The sequence below is a fragment of the Cibotium barometz genome, chromosome 56 (genome assembly GCF_041138505.1).
Source record: "Cibotium barometz isolate CiBa-2024 chromosome 56, ASM4113850v1, whole genome shotgun sequence".
Lineage (NCBI taxonomy): Eukaryota > Viridiplantae > Streptophyta > Polypodiopsida > Cyatheales > Cibotiaceae > Cibotium > Cibotium barometz.
The window spans coordinates 13291371-13307472 of record NC_141101.1 but is presented as its reverse complement, the minus strand read 5'-3'; the positions used below and the strand labels follow the sequence as shown (position 1 = coordinate 13307472).

At 48.2% G+C, this 16102-nt stretch overlaps 1 protein-coding gene across 4 annotated transcripts in view; it reads left to right on the top strand.

The window, feature by feature from the left end:
* The window catches only part of LOC147606922 (uncharacterized), a 101409-nt gene extending 87233 nt beyond the window's left edge, over nucleotides 1–14176 (top strand). For 3 of the 4 annotated variants that reach the window (XM_086790981.1, XM_086790980.1, XM_086790979.1), the window contains 2 exons: nucleotides 7150–7313; nucleotides 13841–14176. In XM_086790981.1, the coding sequence (XP_086647107.1) occupies nucleotides 7150–7313; nucleotides 13841–14164 (488 nt within the window). In that variant the 3' untranslated portion in view covers nucleotides 14165–14176. The remainder of the gene's footprint in view (nucleotides 1–7149; nucleotides 7314–13840) is intronic. The other variant, XM_086790982.1, reaches the window with a different exon arrangement.
* Nucleotides 14177–16102: the final 1926 nt, after the last annotated feature.

Below are 16102 nucleotides of genomic sequence, written 5' to 3'. Positions count from 1 at the left end.
AGGCTGCCCTGGACCGTCTGGAGGCCTTCAGAGAGCAGGAGAGGAGCCTGCGGAGGAGTCTAGCGTCCCTTCAGAGACTCCAGGAGAGGGATCCTACGAGCCCTTGGATCTCAGAGCAGATGGAGTCAGCTCGCACAGAGATCAGATCCATCGTCGAGGAGAGGAGGGTGGAGTTCCGATTCCATGCTCGGGCTTCTTTTTGGACACAGGCTGGAGACAGAGTGACTCGAGATTTCTTTGAGGCGACAGGGCCTCGCTTCAGACGAGAGGGTCTCAGGTGTCTTCGGCAGGCTGATGGCCAGGTTGTGGTGGATCCCCCCAGGGTTCGGGCGATAGCCACAGATTTTTACAGGGATCTGCTCTCTGCTGAGCCAGCAAATGACAGGGTGAGAGAGGCTCGGGAGGCAGTCTGGAGCTTCACGAGACCGGTTGTGCCGGCCCATTTGCAGCACTCCCTTCTCTCCCCCTTCTCGGATACGGAACTGGAGGAGGCTCTTCAGGCACTTCCTCGGGGCAAATGCCCAGGAGAGGACGGTCTCTCAGTGGCTTTCTTCCAGAGGTACTGGGGTCTCTTACATAGGGGTTTCAGATTGGCATTCCAGGAGATTATGGAGTCGGGAGACATGCCGGACAGCATGGCAGAGGGGTTGATTCACTTGATCCCCAAAAAGGGAGGAGATAGACTGGAGATTAGACAGTGGAGACCGATCACCTTGCTAGGCACGGCCTACAAGGTCCTAGCTAAGGCGATCAGCACAGGCGGCTTCAGCCTCACCTTCCGGACATCATCCACTCCACGCAGACAGGCTTCATCCAGGATAGGAGCATCCTGGATAACATCTTCTCTTTCTGGGAGGCTACGGCTTTGGCTAGATTTCGGCAGGAGGATCTGGCAGTGCTCCTTCTCGACTTCGAGAAGGCATATGATCGGGTGGACTGGGCCTTCTTGGAAGGCACTATGGAGAGGATGGGCTTCCCCCCTCAGTGGATCCGTGGGGTCTCTGCACTCTACACATCGGCTCATAGCCAGGTGTTGATACAAGGCGTGCGCGGAGAGAGGTTCCAGCTCTCGCACTCGGTGCGGCAGGGGTGCCCCTTGGCGCCCTTTCTTTTTCTTTTTGTGGCGGAGGCCATGAGCACTTTTTTGACGGCACAGGATACAGGTTTGAGGGGCCTCCAGCTCCCCATCCGCACCTCGGAGGAGCTCCTAGACTCGGAGTTTGCGGATGACACTGCTGTCTATCTTCAGGGAGGAGAGGAGAACCTCCGCCGCTTCGCCTCAGCCATGGACAGGTTTTGCAGAGCTTCGGGCGCTTTGATCAACTGGCACAAGTCGTGTGGGTTGTGGGTCAGTTCTATGCCCCCCCCCCGACTTGGAGGCCAGTTGATGGTTTTCAGTGGCTGCCCCCCGGCACTACAGTGCGCTATTTGGGATGCTATGTGGGCATTGACATATCTCCGGAGCAGCAGATAGCCCCCCTTCTTCTGAGCATTCGGAAGAAGCTTCTGTATTGGAGTACCGCTCGTTTATCTCTGGCTGGCCGAGTGGTTGTGGCCAACCAGGTTCTGCTTGCTACCATGTGGTACATCACTTCTTGTTGGGCCTTCTCTCGGGCATGCATTGGCCAGGTGCAGAGGCTCATCAAGAACTTTCTTTGGTCCGGTGGCGACGGGCGGCCTGCCAGGGCCAAGGTGGCCTGGGCTGTGATCACTCAGCCGAGGGAGAGAGGCGGCCTGGGCATTGTTGATCCTATTTGCCAAAGCCGAGCTTTGCTTGGCAAGTTGGTGGTTCGTGGCCTCCTACCAGACGCTGAGCCGTGGAAGGAGTTTCTTGTTTCCAGGATTCTCAGCCGCACTCCTTCTCTTAGCGGCCCCTGGACCCCCAGCATCAGGTGGATCTTTACAGAGCAGCGATCCAGAGGAGTGGGCCTTGGCTTCGAGGAGCGTTTTGCAGCTAGTCTTCTGAGGGCCTGGGCGCATCTGAGGCCGTCACTCTTCCAGACTCCCCCGGGCACCGATGAGGAGCGCCTGAGGCAGCCATTGATCTGGAACCCCTTGATCCGACTTCCCAGTGGTCATATGGTTGGATCGCGGTCTCACGTGTCGTGGGGCCCGTTGAGCTCCGGCCCAGCCCAGTCCCTAGACGACTGGATATGTTTTCAGCAGCTGCCTCTAGAGGCTCAAGAGAGGAGACTCAGCGGGATGAGGGGCAGAGAGTTGATGAGACAGGACATTGAGGCGGTCATCCCCCGGGAGTGGCGGACCCCAGTACAGGACCCTCCACCTCCACAGTGAATGGGCGTCTTTACTCGGCATGAGATCCTTCTAGCGGTCTGCGGCACAGCAGAGAGAGTCGCCCCACTCACTTTCGAGGTGGGAGAGGGTGGCCAGCTTCAGAGGACACGACTAGATTTGGATGAGCTCCAGGGTTGTATTTTTCAGAGAGTGCGGGTGGTCGGCTTTCATCAGAGACAGTGGCATGTAGACCCCTCACCGGCCTCGATAGGGGAGGACTGTTCTTGGAGATTATGGGCTTGGGACAGCAGGCCTCTTATTCGCCTTCAATGGAATCCAGGTGAGTGGTTTTGGCGAGATCCCTACTCGGCCCCTACCAGCCCAGGCATCCCCTTTTTTCAGTACACAGCGAGGCTGGGGCGGCGGATTCAGAGGCACAGGATAGCGGGCACCCCGGCGGCGGTCAAGCATTGGCGGCGACAGGGGCTCTCCCCTGCCTTTCTTAGGGACTTCTGGCAGCGCCTTTGGGCCAGCTTCCGGCCCCGGAAGGTGACGCTTTTTCTCTGGCTTACAGAGCATAGAGGACTGGTTGTGGGGGCCTGGCTAGCTTTTGGCAGACACCCAGCGTTCTGCCCTTGGTGCGGCCATGCACAGCAGTCGCAGCGGCATTGCTTATGGGATTGCCCACAGGCACAGCAGGTCTGGCAGCGCGCTCTCAGGATGGTTTTTGCAGGCTCGCCAGGTGAGATGATGGTGACGTGGGGTGCGGTGGCTTGGGCCACGGACAGCAGCCCGGCCCTTGGATATGAGGACGTCCCTGGCAGTGCGACCATCCAGGTCTCTGACAGGGCGATGGCGGTGGTTCCGACGCCAGACTTCTCTTCGGCAGTCTCCCAGGAGGGGGACGGGCACAGATGGGAGATGATCAGCAGCATGACGGCTTGGCACATATGGAGAGCCCGATGCAGGGAGGCCATTGACCGCCAGGCGACTCCACCGGCGGAGGTCATACAGGCCCTCTGGGTGGACATCATTCACACCTTGAGAGGACACTGGGGGAAACTTCAGGGCGACTCGGATCGCATGAGAGGTCGCCGCAAGGCTTTCCTCCGCACTTGGCAGCCTGGCCCTTTCCTCATCGCGAGGGGCGAGGATGTCACTTGGCACTATAGGCCTCCAGTTTGGCTCTTCTCACCTCCCACATGTACTACTAGGTAGCCCCCCCCAGAGAGCGGCCAGCCACGGGGGTGGAGCTCAGGTGTTCACTGTGTGTTTTTTATCCCTCCTTGTGAGGTGAGCTTTGTAGCCTTATGGCGTTTTCTCATTAACTAATAGAAGGATCGTTTTTCAAAAAAAAAAAAAAAGTGATGTCTCCATGAAGTTGAAATTTCCTAACAGTTGGACGATGCATGATGTTTTCCATGTTTCTTGGCTAAAACCATATGTTGGACCAGAAGTGTTTGATGTTTTAGATGAACCACAGCCAGACGTGGTAGACGAAGTAGAAGTCATCGAGCCCGAGCAGATCCTTCTTCATCGTTGGAAGCATGGTTCTGGTCGACAGATACGTCAGTTCTATACGATATTCCGAGATCGAGGTACCCACGAAGCCGTATGGCTAGACGAGGAGTTCTTTCAAGAGTACCCCCAGTTGTTGGCGGACTACTTGGAAGCCATGAACCTGCCACCAAGCTAAGCAAGAGGGAATGTCACATGCACTACTGTAGTGCATGGTGACAAACTAGCTCATCATCATCAGTGCAACATTGTACAATGTTAGTTCCATTCAGGATGATATTTGTCGTACGTCGTGACCCCATTGTAATCCTCAGTCCAAGAGAAGTCAAGCACGAGCTACGTAGGTCATTCTCAGCCACCATAGCAAGTTAGTCAGTCAGTCTAAGTCCCTTAACCCACTTGAAGAGACGCATTCATGCATATACAGTCAGTAGAAACGTTAGGATTTGCATCAAAAAGCATTTTGTATATTGCACATCATTCATCCATTGCATCTAGACCGTGGCAAACACCCCAGATATCATCTAGTATTTATCAGGATATTTATTAGGATTTTTCTGGTATTTTTTCCATCATTTTTAGCATTTTACACATCATTTATGCATTTATGGTGGACATGAGCGGTCGGCCAGCTCTGTAGCCAACCGACTGGCTCATTGTGCCCATATAAATAGATCCCTAGCATATTCAGCCATTCATTCATCATATTCAGCATAGAGCATTCAATGCTTGGAGCCTTCAGCACAAGGAGCATAGTGAATGTGCAGAGAATGAAGTCTATGCAGACTAAAGAAATTGTGACAGGGCTGCCAAAGTTTAAAGTAGAAGGTATGCATAAAATATGTGAAGCATTCCAATTTGGAAAGCAAACAAAGCATGTATTTCCACGTGACAGAGATGTGAGCAGAAATGCACTAGATGTGCATTCAGATGTATGGGGTCCTACGAAGACCATGTCTATGGGAGGCTGCAGGTATTATGTGACATTTATTGATGACCACACAAGGAAAGTGTGGGTATACTTAATAAAGGAGAAGAGTGAGGTGTTCACTCATTTTCAGAATTTCAGAGTTATGGTTGAAAAGCAAACAGGGAAACATGTAAAGTGCCTAAGGTCAGATGGAGGGGGAGAGTACTTCTCCAATGAGCGATTGCAGTTTCCAGCCCTCATACCTCAGTGTTTTCCTCCAATACGAATACTTCCGCTGCATGTTACAGGTTTACAGGGCACTAGTGCCGCTGGCAAGACGGGTTGAGAAAAACAGAAGGTAGAACTGCAGGAACAGGCTAAGGAGTGAGAGAGTGGCGATGGCGAATAGGGGTGGGCAGCGACACGCTGAAGCAGGCGACGGTGGGAATTTGGGACTGTTCACGAGGGCTTCATGGCTGCACACAGAGGGGAACTGAAGTGGCAACCAGCAGCAGGATGTCGACCAAAGCTGTGATACCAAATGTTGGGCTAGGGTTTGCAGCAGCAACAGCACACACCCACACACAGTTCAGCAAGTACACAATTGCGTGAGAGAGAGAGAGAGAGAGAGAGAGAGAGAGAAGCACACAACTCGATAGTGATTGCATTTGATAGTGAGTAGTGCAAGTACAATGTGATAGGTACACCCAATAATATGAAATAAGAGGGTGTTTGCATGCTGGGGGCAAAAACCTCCTAGTGAGGGAAAAAGTGTCCCAGCTACTAAGTGTGTTCACACACATCACTGCCCATATGGTATATGTCTACAATGCACACCTACCTATAGCCTATTTGACAATGTGCCAGACCTACCAATACCATCCGACCACTCAACCCACCATGTGGTACTTAAACCAGGCCTGTGTGTCAAGTTGCTCAACTATGGCTTCTCCTCATAAAAGGAGCCTTACAAAATTTGAGCTAACTAAACCGATACGAAATAGAGGGAGGGTGCACATTGATAAAATAGAGTGAGGGTGGACATTGATATCTAGCATTTAGGGTCTCAATGTAAAGGGTTGATGTAATCTTCCAAACATTCACATACTTTCATATGGTCATTTGGGATGTGCAGCCACACTCTTGGCAGGGAATGACGTTTACAAAAGATTCGGCATCAAGTCTCAGAGGTAGTTCATCTTTGGGTAGACATTGCCCATGTTAGATTCGGCATCAAGTCCCAGAGGTAGTTCATCTTTGGGTAGACATTGCCCACCCTTATTAGTTTGATACAGGGATCCTTACATGATCTATATGTCAGGCCCTTTAACGAGAAGAAGCTAGTTTGAACAGCCCAGAAGATCTTAGTTTGAGCTTTGAATGGAGACATGGTTAAAGATCTAAAGGACAATGATAGATAGTAAAAGATCTAATGGACGATGATCGATATACAATGTCTTTGGGGAGAGACAAAATGTTAAGGTGTTGGGACTGTTGAACTCTCAATGCCAATGTGGGATATGCCCAGCTGAGGAACTACACAGCTTGGCAGGCATAGGAGCAGCATGGACTGGGATAAGACAAGCAGTGTCCGAGTGGTTGAGCTAGGCACAAGCTATTAGGTGCATGTAGGGTTGTACATGGATTCAGAACCATGGCTATTGGTGTCTATACAAACACTAGATATTTGTGTGAAGGTGCCTTAGTTGGCCTTTTTGGGCAGCAGCTTAACCATAACGATTCATGTGCTAATGCTACAGAACCCATGAGTCTGGTTTTCCTCTATGAAAGGGCTCCTTCCCTCCCCCTTGTGCCTTGGGAGCTCTGCAAAGGCATTGCTGTCCTTTTTTGTACTCGCATTTTCAGCAGTAAATTATTTTTCTTTCTCTATTTAAATTGTTGTACAATTTGACTCATTGTTCTGTGCATGAAATGATCTTGTCATTGTGAGTGTGGTGCTGTACACACTGCAATTTAGTGTTTTTTATATAAATGAGTAAACATATGGTCACTGATTTAATTTACTTGAGCATTACAAAGCATATGGTAATTACACCCAAGAGCAACACATAGATGTTGTCTTACAGTAATGACAATAAATGGCAGTCCCATTCAGAACAGAGGGCTAGATTCAACACATAGCCTTTCGTTAGAGCCTACATTTGGGCATGGTGCACAGATTACATACAGTACTAAGCATTCCGACAAGCCCCACCCCATTAGGATCTAGATTCTACATTTAAAGGAAGCTTGATGGATTTAAAAAGGGACCTCCTCTGTCTTTCATATTGTGTTGGGAATGCATGGAACTGTCATGCTAATGCTAACATTAGGCTATTGAATGGATTGATTGTATTAAGGAGTGAGAAGAGTGAACTTATAATGTGAGCCTTATTTTAGAGGATTGTGTCCACTATTTTTGGTTGCTTTTTCAAATTGACACACACTTGAGAGTGCATTTGCTGATGTTATCCTCCCATTTACAGCTTATTTACATGCCGTGATATATGGTGATCACAACCTTGAGCTGCCAGCTCTCCATTCTTCAGAATCTATGGTGGTACTTCATACAAGGATTGATGGTAATACTTCAGATTCAGAGAATCTGCTACAAGCAAAAGTTTTGCTACCATTGCATGCTCGATACCCGGTAAATCAACAATTTTTTTTCATCATCTTTTTTTACCTTGTAAAATGCTCTCTTTCATAAAAGGAAAGATGGACTTCAAATCCCACTCTGCATATGCTTACGTATTACACTTAAGCTAACTTAATTTCAGTTTGAGCCATAACTCTGACTTGTTTTGATGATTTGATACATTTTGCCAAATAATAAAGTCTAAGGGAGATCAAAACACAACATCAAATGATGCCAATAGGAGATAACAAGATTATAACAAACAAGTAAAATTTTTGAATGAAAATATAGGTACATTAAAATATAGGCTAATGGCCTAGACTCTAAATGTGACACCTCGATGGCACCTCAAACTTCAAAGGACATGTGTCCATCCATACATTGAGTTGTCTCTTATTGCCACCTATCCTCAAGTATCAAACACTCAAACCTTATTCTAAACACACCAAACACAGTTCCCAATTGGTCATTGTGAAGGGTTTTTGTTGGTCAAGGTAAGAATCATGAGAATGTTGTGTACTAGATGGTATCAGTGCCTGAGATAATCCATCAGACATCTCTTGAGCATTATGACTCTACCAGTCAAAGGCCCGTGTAATGCCATTGTTTCCCAATTCATGTTTGATAGGAGTTTCAGCTCTCTCCAAAGCTTTACAAAGCAGCAAACTTGGGTCTCATAATAAATGTATGAACGAGTATGAAGAAGAATTGCCTGAAACCAGTCTGACCTTTGACTCTGTTCTTTACTCTTGTGCCAAGCTGCTCACAAAAGCCAAAAATGTTGATGCATAGGGTTTGGCAATGTATGATCAAATGTAATGGTCATGCAGAATTGTGTCTCCGTGGATCCTAATCTGGGAATGGTTGTGTGGGTCTTCTAGACAGGGGGGAAGCCGTCAAGGGTTTCATCCAATAAATTGGCTAGGACCTTGGGTGAAAATAGTCTTTTATCCATGAACGGAGTGTCCTCATTTCACATGATTTAGAATTCCCTGGCTTCCTTACTCAAGATCTTACCCATCATGTCATCCTCATTATTAAAAAAAGCCACTGTGTATTTCTCTAGAGCCTGATCTCCTAATACTACCATAGCTTTCTAAGATGGCTTTTAGATATTTCACCATACTAGCCATTCTAAGGTACCTGCTATGTACACGGTTGATTTCATGATGAGTGGGTCAAAGAGAAGGGTCTTAGTCTGGACCTGTTGGAAGTGTGCCTGAAAGCACTGTTGCTCTAGGTGTGCAAGTGATGCATATTCTGTAGATAATTTTGGTGGCGAAAAGGCCACTCTGTGGTAAGTATATGCCTTCAGAATAACAACTGTCTCTGTAATGAATGTGAAGGAATTCTTTTATACTTGCGTTAAAGACCATGACCATGGAAGTGTTCACTATGAGGTCCCTTTCTCGGAAAAGGTTTTTAATGCATTTAAGGGTCATTGCAAATCCTTTGAACATCTTCTGCATTTTTTTTCTTGAGAAAGAAATCCTTCTATTAGTTAAAAATCAAACAGCCATAGGCTAAATGTACGTGCTCAGAACCCTCCAAAGGGGTAGAGTAGAAATAGGAACTGAGGAGGTTGGTTCCCTCCATGGCTAGTGACTCTCGGAGTGAAACTACCACATGAATGTACCACATCGTGGCCATGAGCACCCTGGTTGGCCACCACCATGTGGCTAGCGAGAGGGAGAGCTGGGAAGTGCTCCAGTGAGGGAGCTTCTTCCAAGTGCTGGAAGAAGAGGGGCAAGCTGCTGCTCTGCGAGATATCAATCCCCACCCGACATCCCAAATATCTGACTGGGGTGCCGTTGGGGATCCACTGAAAAGACTCAATTGGTCGCCAAGCCGGGGTGGGTGAGGATCCAATAGAGAAGCCACACGACTTGTTCCGGTTGATCTGAGCGCTGGAAGCTAGGCATAAGTCCTCGATGCCAATGCAAATCTCTGAAGATTCCCCTCCCCTCCTGAGATATAGGCTCTGGATTCCCCAGAGACGGCCGCATGTGTTGTGGCCAGGACAACAGGCATTGTGTCCCATCAGAGTCCTCGGAGGATCTCCCGCAATTTATTGCACTCTCGAGCCTTCAAGCATCTTGATTCTTGAGTGGGTAGAGCACGTTAGTCTCCCAAGCCAGTGTTTCATTTGTAGACAGATAGGCCACCTTGCTCGGTCCTGCCCTCGGCAATAGGCCCACACGACAATAGGCCCACAGAGGACGCCATAACCACCTGACCCCTAGCTGAGGCATCAGTAGGCGCGGGGCGAGAGCAGGGGTTTGAGGCATGGTCACCAGAAACGAGAACGGGAACGGGAACGGAAACATTCGAGGAATGGAAACGGGGAAACGAGTTTTTAGGGGTTGAACCGGCCGTTTCCTGTGACAATATCACTTGGGAAACGAGAAACGGCCATGGAAATGGGTGGGATCCCGAAACGGAGAAACACGTTTCTAGGGACTGAAACAGCCGTTTCCTGTGACAATGGTTTGAGGACTGGAGGCCAAGTCGGAGGTTCCTGTCCAACCCACCCCTGTAGACCAGCTTCCCTCCCAGGCTCAGTAGGTGGAGGGCCCTAGGAGCGCTGCTGGCCTGATTACCCTTGCATGTGGGGCCCCTCCGAGGTAACGGTGCCCACTGGCAACGATTATGAGCATTTAGTTCCCGAGGAGGAGATGGACGATCTGGCAACTCCGTGTGCTGCCTAGGAGATTCCTGCAGATCTTGGCTTGTCCTTCAAGGTTCCGGAGCAGCCAACGCCATCCCACCCCGACCCCCCCCCAAACCCACGGTCTTCCATCATACACGAGTCAGTGGAACAGTGGTCCTCTTTTTTTCCTCCTCCTGATCGCCTCCAGTAGGGAGTGGGATTGAGAGTGTGCCTCCTCTGCCATCACTCCCAAGCAATCTCCCTAGCTCAGAACCTTGGAGACAGCCATTTAGTCGACATCGTCACCCACTTTTGGGCGGGGGGATAATCAGTCTATCGGGGCCGGATACGGGCCAAGTGATCCTTCATCTTGTCGTCCATAAAGCTCCACTCCGCTCTGGCTCTGTGGCACGCCTGCTCTATGCTCCATCTGTCGCAAATTTAGTCGACATTGTCACCCACTTTTGGGCCCTGGCTTGCATGGAGTTAGCAGGTTCCTGCCTCTGATGTCAGGATGGAGACATTGACACCCCGACCTTGGAGATGATATTGTATGCATTCCTCCATGTGGCAGTCAGTGTTCCCTTGAGGCCCTTCGTCTACTTCCTTTATTGCGACGGACGGAGCATACAGCAGGCGTACCACAGAGCCAGAGTGGAATGGAGCTTTATGGATGACAAGATAAAGGATCACTTGGCCCGCATCCGGCCCCGGTAGACTGTGATTATCCTCCCTCCAAACTGACCGCGAAGACCCTCCATGGAGAGGGTGTCATGAGCATGTCCACTTCCCCCCATCCTTAGTTATGTGGATCATCTCTTGGAATGTTCACAGGATGGGGGGGCCCTACTTCCACCACAGAAGAGGAGTGCTTTTTGAGGAGCTTTAGGGAGCCTGTTTAGGAGGCCCGGGGATCTTTTGTTCTTGCAAGAACATCACCTTTTGGCAGGGCGTACCCGCAGATGCAGGAAAATTTTGCCTGGACACAACCATACCTTTTAGTCCCCAGCCTTTGACCCTGAAGGAAACCAGGGAGGGGTGTGCATTTTGATCAGTGAGCAGATGCTTCCATTGGTGCTGGATTCAAGCATCATTGTTCAAGGAGGGTGCAGTAGATTATAGTCAGGGTTGGGGAGGACTGGGTGGGTTTCTTCAATAGGGTGGTGGGGCAGACTGAGTTCTAGGCCCAGGTGAGACAGGCTCTTCCTCAGGCTGATTATTGGTGCACTAGTGGAGATTTTAACATGCTGGAGGACCCAGAGGACAGGTAGGGAGGAGGCTTGGATACGATCACTAGGAGTGAGTACAAGGCATGGGAGGATCTGGTCCTCTCCCTGCACGGATAGGATCCTTGGCACATACTAGAGTTTGGCCAATTGCCAGAAAGCCTTTGCTTCTCCAGATCAGGCCAGAGGATGTAGGGACTGAACCTCTTGCACATTGACAGAATTTATATGGATGAGTGGGCTTGCAGCAGAGGGGGTTTGTTTGGTATTCTCGCAGGCACCATGTTGTCAGATCATTCGCCAGTTGTACTGCTCCTGGAGGATGCTTGGAGATCAGAGCGTCAGCAGAGCGTCCGTATCCCTGACAACTTGGTCCAGGACCCTAAGATTGCCAGAAGAGTTGAAGAGATTTGGGAGTCCCTCATTTTTAGACTAGGAAGGGACTGCGCTCGACTATGGACTTTAGGAGATCAACACCCTTTTACAGAGCACAGTTCAGGACCACCATGCCAAGGCCTCCTTTTGGACTCGGGCAGCAGGGGGCAGGGTCACCCATGATTTCTTTGAGACAGCAGGTGCTCACCATCGCAGAGATGGGGTCCGGAGGTTGAGAAGCCCAGATGGTACCATGGAGACGGATTTCCCCCGGGCTTGGACCATAGCCACAGGTTTCTTCAGAAATCTCCTTTCAGCCACAGGTTTCTTCCCTCACAGAGAGAGTCTGGAAGCATACGCGGGAGGTGGTGCCCCCGGGTCTGCAGGCCCTTTTGTGCTCTCCCTTCTCTCTGACCAAGTTACACGTCTTGCTTCGTGCCCTTCTGTGGGGCAAGTGTCCAGGCAAGAATGGCTTGCCGGTATGGATCTATTTTCCGGGGGGGAAAAAACATACTCGTATGTTGCTGGAGGACATCCCTAATCTGGAGCTATTGTAATTATAGCACCTGAGGTCCGTGTGGATGGGGGCGTCTGGCTCTCTAAAGCTGCTGTGATCTGTCTACGGTGATCCCTCCGGTGTGCTGAGGGGAGGCTGTCTCTAATGTTGAGAGTAGATCTCTGGATATTTGTTCCTCCTAAAAGATGCCCTAGCTGATGTGAATCCATTCTCGATCTGCATGCCATGTGACTTTGAGTCTCCCGTGTATCTCATAGTAAGGTGGACATGTGAACATGTATTGCTCCTTTGTCTCTACCTCCCTGGTCGTGCATACCCTTCATACCTGTGCCTCCCAAGGAATGCCCTTTGGTCTACCAGACTGAATCTGTAGATGGTTTGATAATACTCTCAATTGGCCAATGGCAATCCGCAAGGCGTGTGACATGTCTGTGAAGGTACCTGGGGCTCATAATGAATCCATCCTCGGAGACTGGCAGGAAGTGCTTCTTGTAGAACTGGAGATTCGTAGGGAGCTCCGGGAGGGACATCCATGTGCGGCGTGTGGGAAGTTTTTACAGATAGAGACAGATAAGACAATTAATTTCTTGCCTGGAGAGATCCAAAAGGGGGGAAGGTGAGGCCACCTTCCCTCCGTGTGTACCCTGACCTGCCCTGTCCCTCTTGACGAGTAAGTCGCATGGAGGACTCTAGGGCCAAATGTGGAAGGCGGTCTGCATCCAAAGTAGACACAGTGTATGTATGTGCAATAGTCTGAAATGGTGCATCTATGACCAGGGGGGATGCGCGATAGTCTGAAACTGGGGAGATGCTGCATACTCAGCCAAGATAATATCATGTGGCACTAATGGCTTGCTCTGGATCATTCAAGAAAGGATCAGCACCTGCAGTCTTGCAGTCCCTTTCCAATCATCCTTGCCTAGATCTGGTCCCAGGATGGAGGACGGTGCATAGCTGCAGGGTGCACTAAAGTGTCAAAGAGCCAACATCTGGTGTGAGGGGTCTGGAAGTAGGCCAGGAAACAGTCTCTCCAAATGCGCTAGAACTGCATATCCTCTGACAAGGTGGGCATGGGTTGCGGGTCTCATGGAAAAGATCAGGCCTGTGAAGGTTTTTCCTAGGTAAACATAGGATGAGACAATCTCCATATGGGCTCTTCTATATAGGAAAGCCTGGCCAGCTCGCACTCCGTAGGAAGTGTTAAAGATCATGATCTTGGTTTTGCCGAGATTGACTGAGAGATCTTTCTCGTCACAAAACCTTTGCGATGCATCAAGATGTCTCTGTAACCCCTTTGCAGAATCAGAGATCAGGACTGTCATCTGCATATAGCAAAATGGACACAATTTGTCTGAGCTAACTGTGAACACTGTCCCCTCTAACCTGACCACAAATGATGAGATCTCATCTATATACAGCCAAAACAATGTATAGAACTGCTGATGTTCCCTGAGAGGCCTCCTGGTGCCCGGACCCTATGAGTCACAGCCTCATATAAAACTATCACCTCTCATGCCATGTCGTGGATGGGAACTCCAGCTTCTGTTGTGTGTGTGTGTGTGTGTGAGAGAGAGAGAGAGAGAGAGAGAGATTAACGTGTGAAGAAGGCCAAAATGACCTATGAGAACAAAAAAGTGCAGTGTGTACACTCTGTAAAAGAAGATTCTGAGAGCATCTTCAATGCAAACAAATAAAATACCAAATGACTTCAAACAGGAAATTCTGGACTCCAAAGTTTCTGAACTCTAACCAAAAGTTTGTTTCTTTGCAGCCACTTAGCTTTGAAGGTCATGTTGCAGTGAACTTCAGTGTTCCTTATGTTTTATTCCAATGTTTTCACAAGGATGACAACACATCAGTTGCGAATACTACTGATTCTGAAACAATCAGGAAGAACATCTCTTGGAAAGTTCTCTCTTGGAGAGAGAGTACATCCTTAGATTCCATTGGATTACAATGGGCTGTTCCTGCGGGAAATCCCATCCACTTACAGTTTGTAGCAGCCACCACTGCCTGCACCTTATTTGTTGGAGTGGTAATGCTGTTGGTCGTTTCAAGGTACTCTTATGTATCACAAAAATCGAAAGTGGCGTAAGTTTTTAGTAAATTAAGCATCTTCTTTGTACTGTGTGTTTGTGTGTGTGTGTGTGAGAGAGAGAGAGAGAGAGAGTTGTATTAATGTCTACCAAAGACCCAATGGGTCTATGAATAATGAGACCAAAAAGTGATAAAGAAATTCCATGTGTAAATTAAAGGTTATAAACATGGAACAAAAAATACCAAAGGAAAAAAGGCCTGCGTACTACACTGGCCCTACATGTACAGTGGGTAGTGAGTCCAGTGAAACCAAACTTGCACATCAGATGTCATCCTCCTCTACTACAATATACATGGAGGTAATGTCCACTACATGGGGGGATGCCGCTTTGTGGTGCTGGAGTATGTCTCTGATCAGGAGCTGGTGGGACCCAATGTCAAGACTTGCGGGAAGGAGCAACAATCAATTTGGACATGGTAGTGTGTTGGTGATCAATTTGTTGTGTTTTCCTTTCTCCATCTCTCATGTATTGCATGCCTCGAAGATTTTAATCTCACTATCTATGCTCCTTATCTTGCTATACATGCGAAACATCAACTCTAAAGGAGCTCAGCGTTGGTACAAATGCATCCTTGCAAGAATAAGAATGTGAACTCTGCGTAGACTCATTTTAATCCATGGCCTTTGTAAGTAGAGTTGCTAAATGTCATATGTGATTGTTCTATTCTATTATGTGTCAATTTATATGATGTAAATATTGTTGTCCAATAAGGTGGTAGCTCTTTAAAGAGTTGGATAATGTGCCACTTGACATGTTTAATCAAACCAGCACTTTTTTTCTCTCAAGCAAGATAAAAATGACGAGATGCAGTGGTGTGTTGATGTGCAATGATTAGGGAGCATGACAAACATTTTTTGAACATTCATACTCTGTAGAAAGCTGAGGGCATGTATATCACATCCATTCTCTCCAGTCATGCATTCTAGACATTCACATGATGAATATGCAGCATGATGACATCTTAATGTGGACACATGGTAGTATATCTTGCTGTGATATAACTTGTTACCTGTTGTGTATGCATGCCGTTAGGCCTTCTAGTTGTTTGGGTCTTCATGCATTAATATGGCACTTCCAAATCTTAGAGAACCATCACGATTAGCTCACATGATGATATGATGGTTTAGTTGTGTAACTCTTGTTGAGATGTCAAGCTCAACCAGAGCTAACACTCACGACATGCTTGGGTGACTGTTCCACATTTACATCACTGGCGCATTTGGTAGCTAACATGACAAATCTTCACTAGTGATTCTACATCTGGGCTACCTCTACATAGTTCACCCGCCAAGTTATAGCATACTTATTTTGGTAGCTCACTTACTTAGCATGTTCACATTATGGACCACTTGTACATAGTACTTTAGTACTTATGTGTTTGTTTTCACTTTTGTAGACCACTTTTGAGTAGAGAGAAGAAGATTTTTAGCCTTCCATCTTTGTGTGTGTCTTTTCCATTGTTGTGTGAGTGTGTGTGCGCTTGCAAGAGCTCAAGCTCTCTTCTCTCTTCCATAATCTTTTCATCGTATCAGAGTTGAGCGGCAAGCAAAGAAAGCTACAAAGGCAAAGGAAATGGTACACGGATAAAAGCATCATCATCTTTTTCCCTTCTTGTTTGGGTACGACATCCCCTCGATAGCTCTAGGATCTACACATCTCTGATCGAGGAGTGTCTTCATAGGCGTTGAGGTGTTGCTTGCATGGTGCACAGCACTTTATACTAGGGTTTTGCAGGTAGAATTGCATTTTGAGTGCATTTCGGTCTTCATTGAGTCACTGCAAGGTATTTTTGAGTACTTTTGGGAAGTTTCAATTTGGAACTCTTTTTGTTTGAACACTAGTTATTACAGTGCAGTAGTGCATTTTGAGTGTAGATAAAGTACACATGTATTGTCGATTGTGGGTGTATATACATGTACTTTGGTCACATCTGG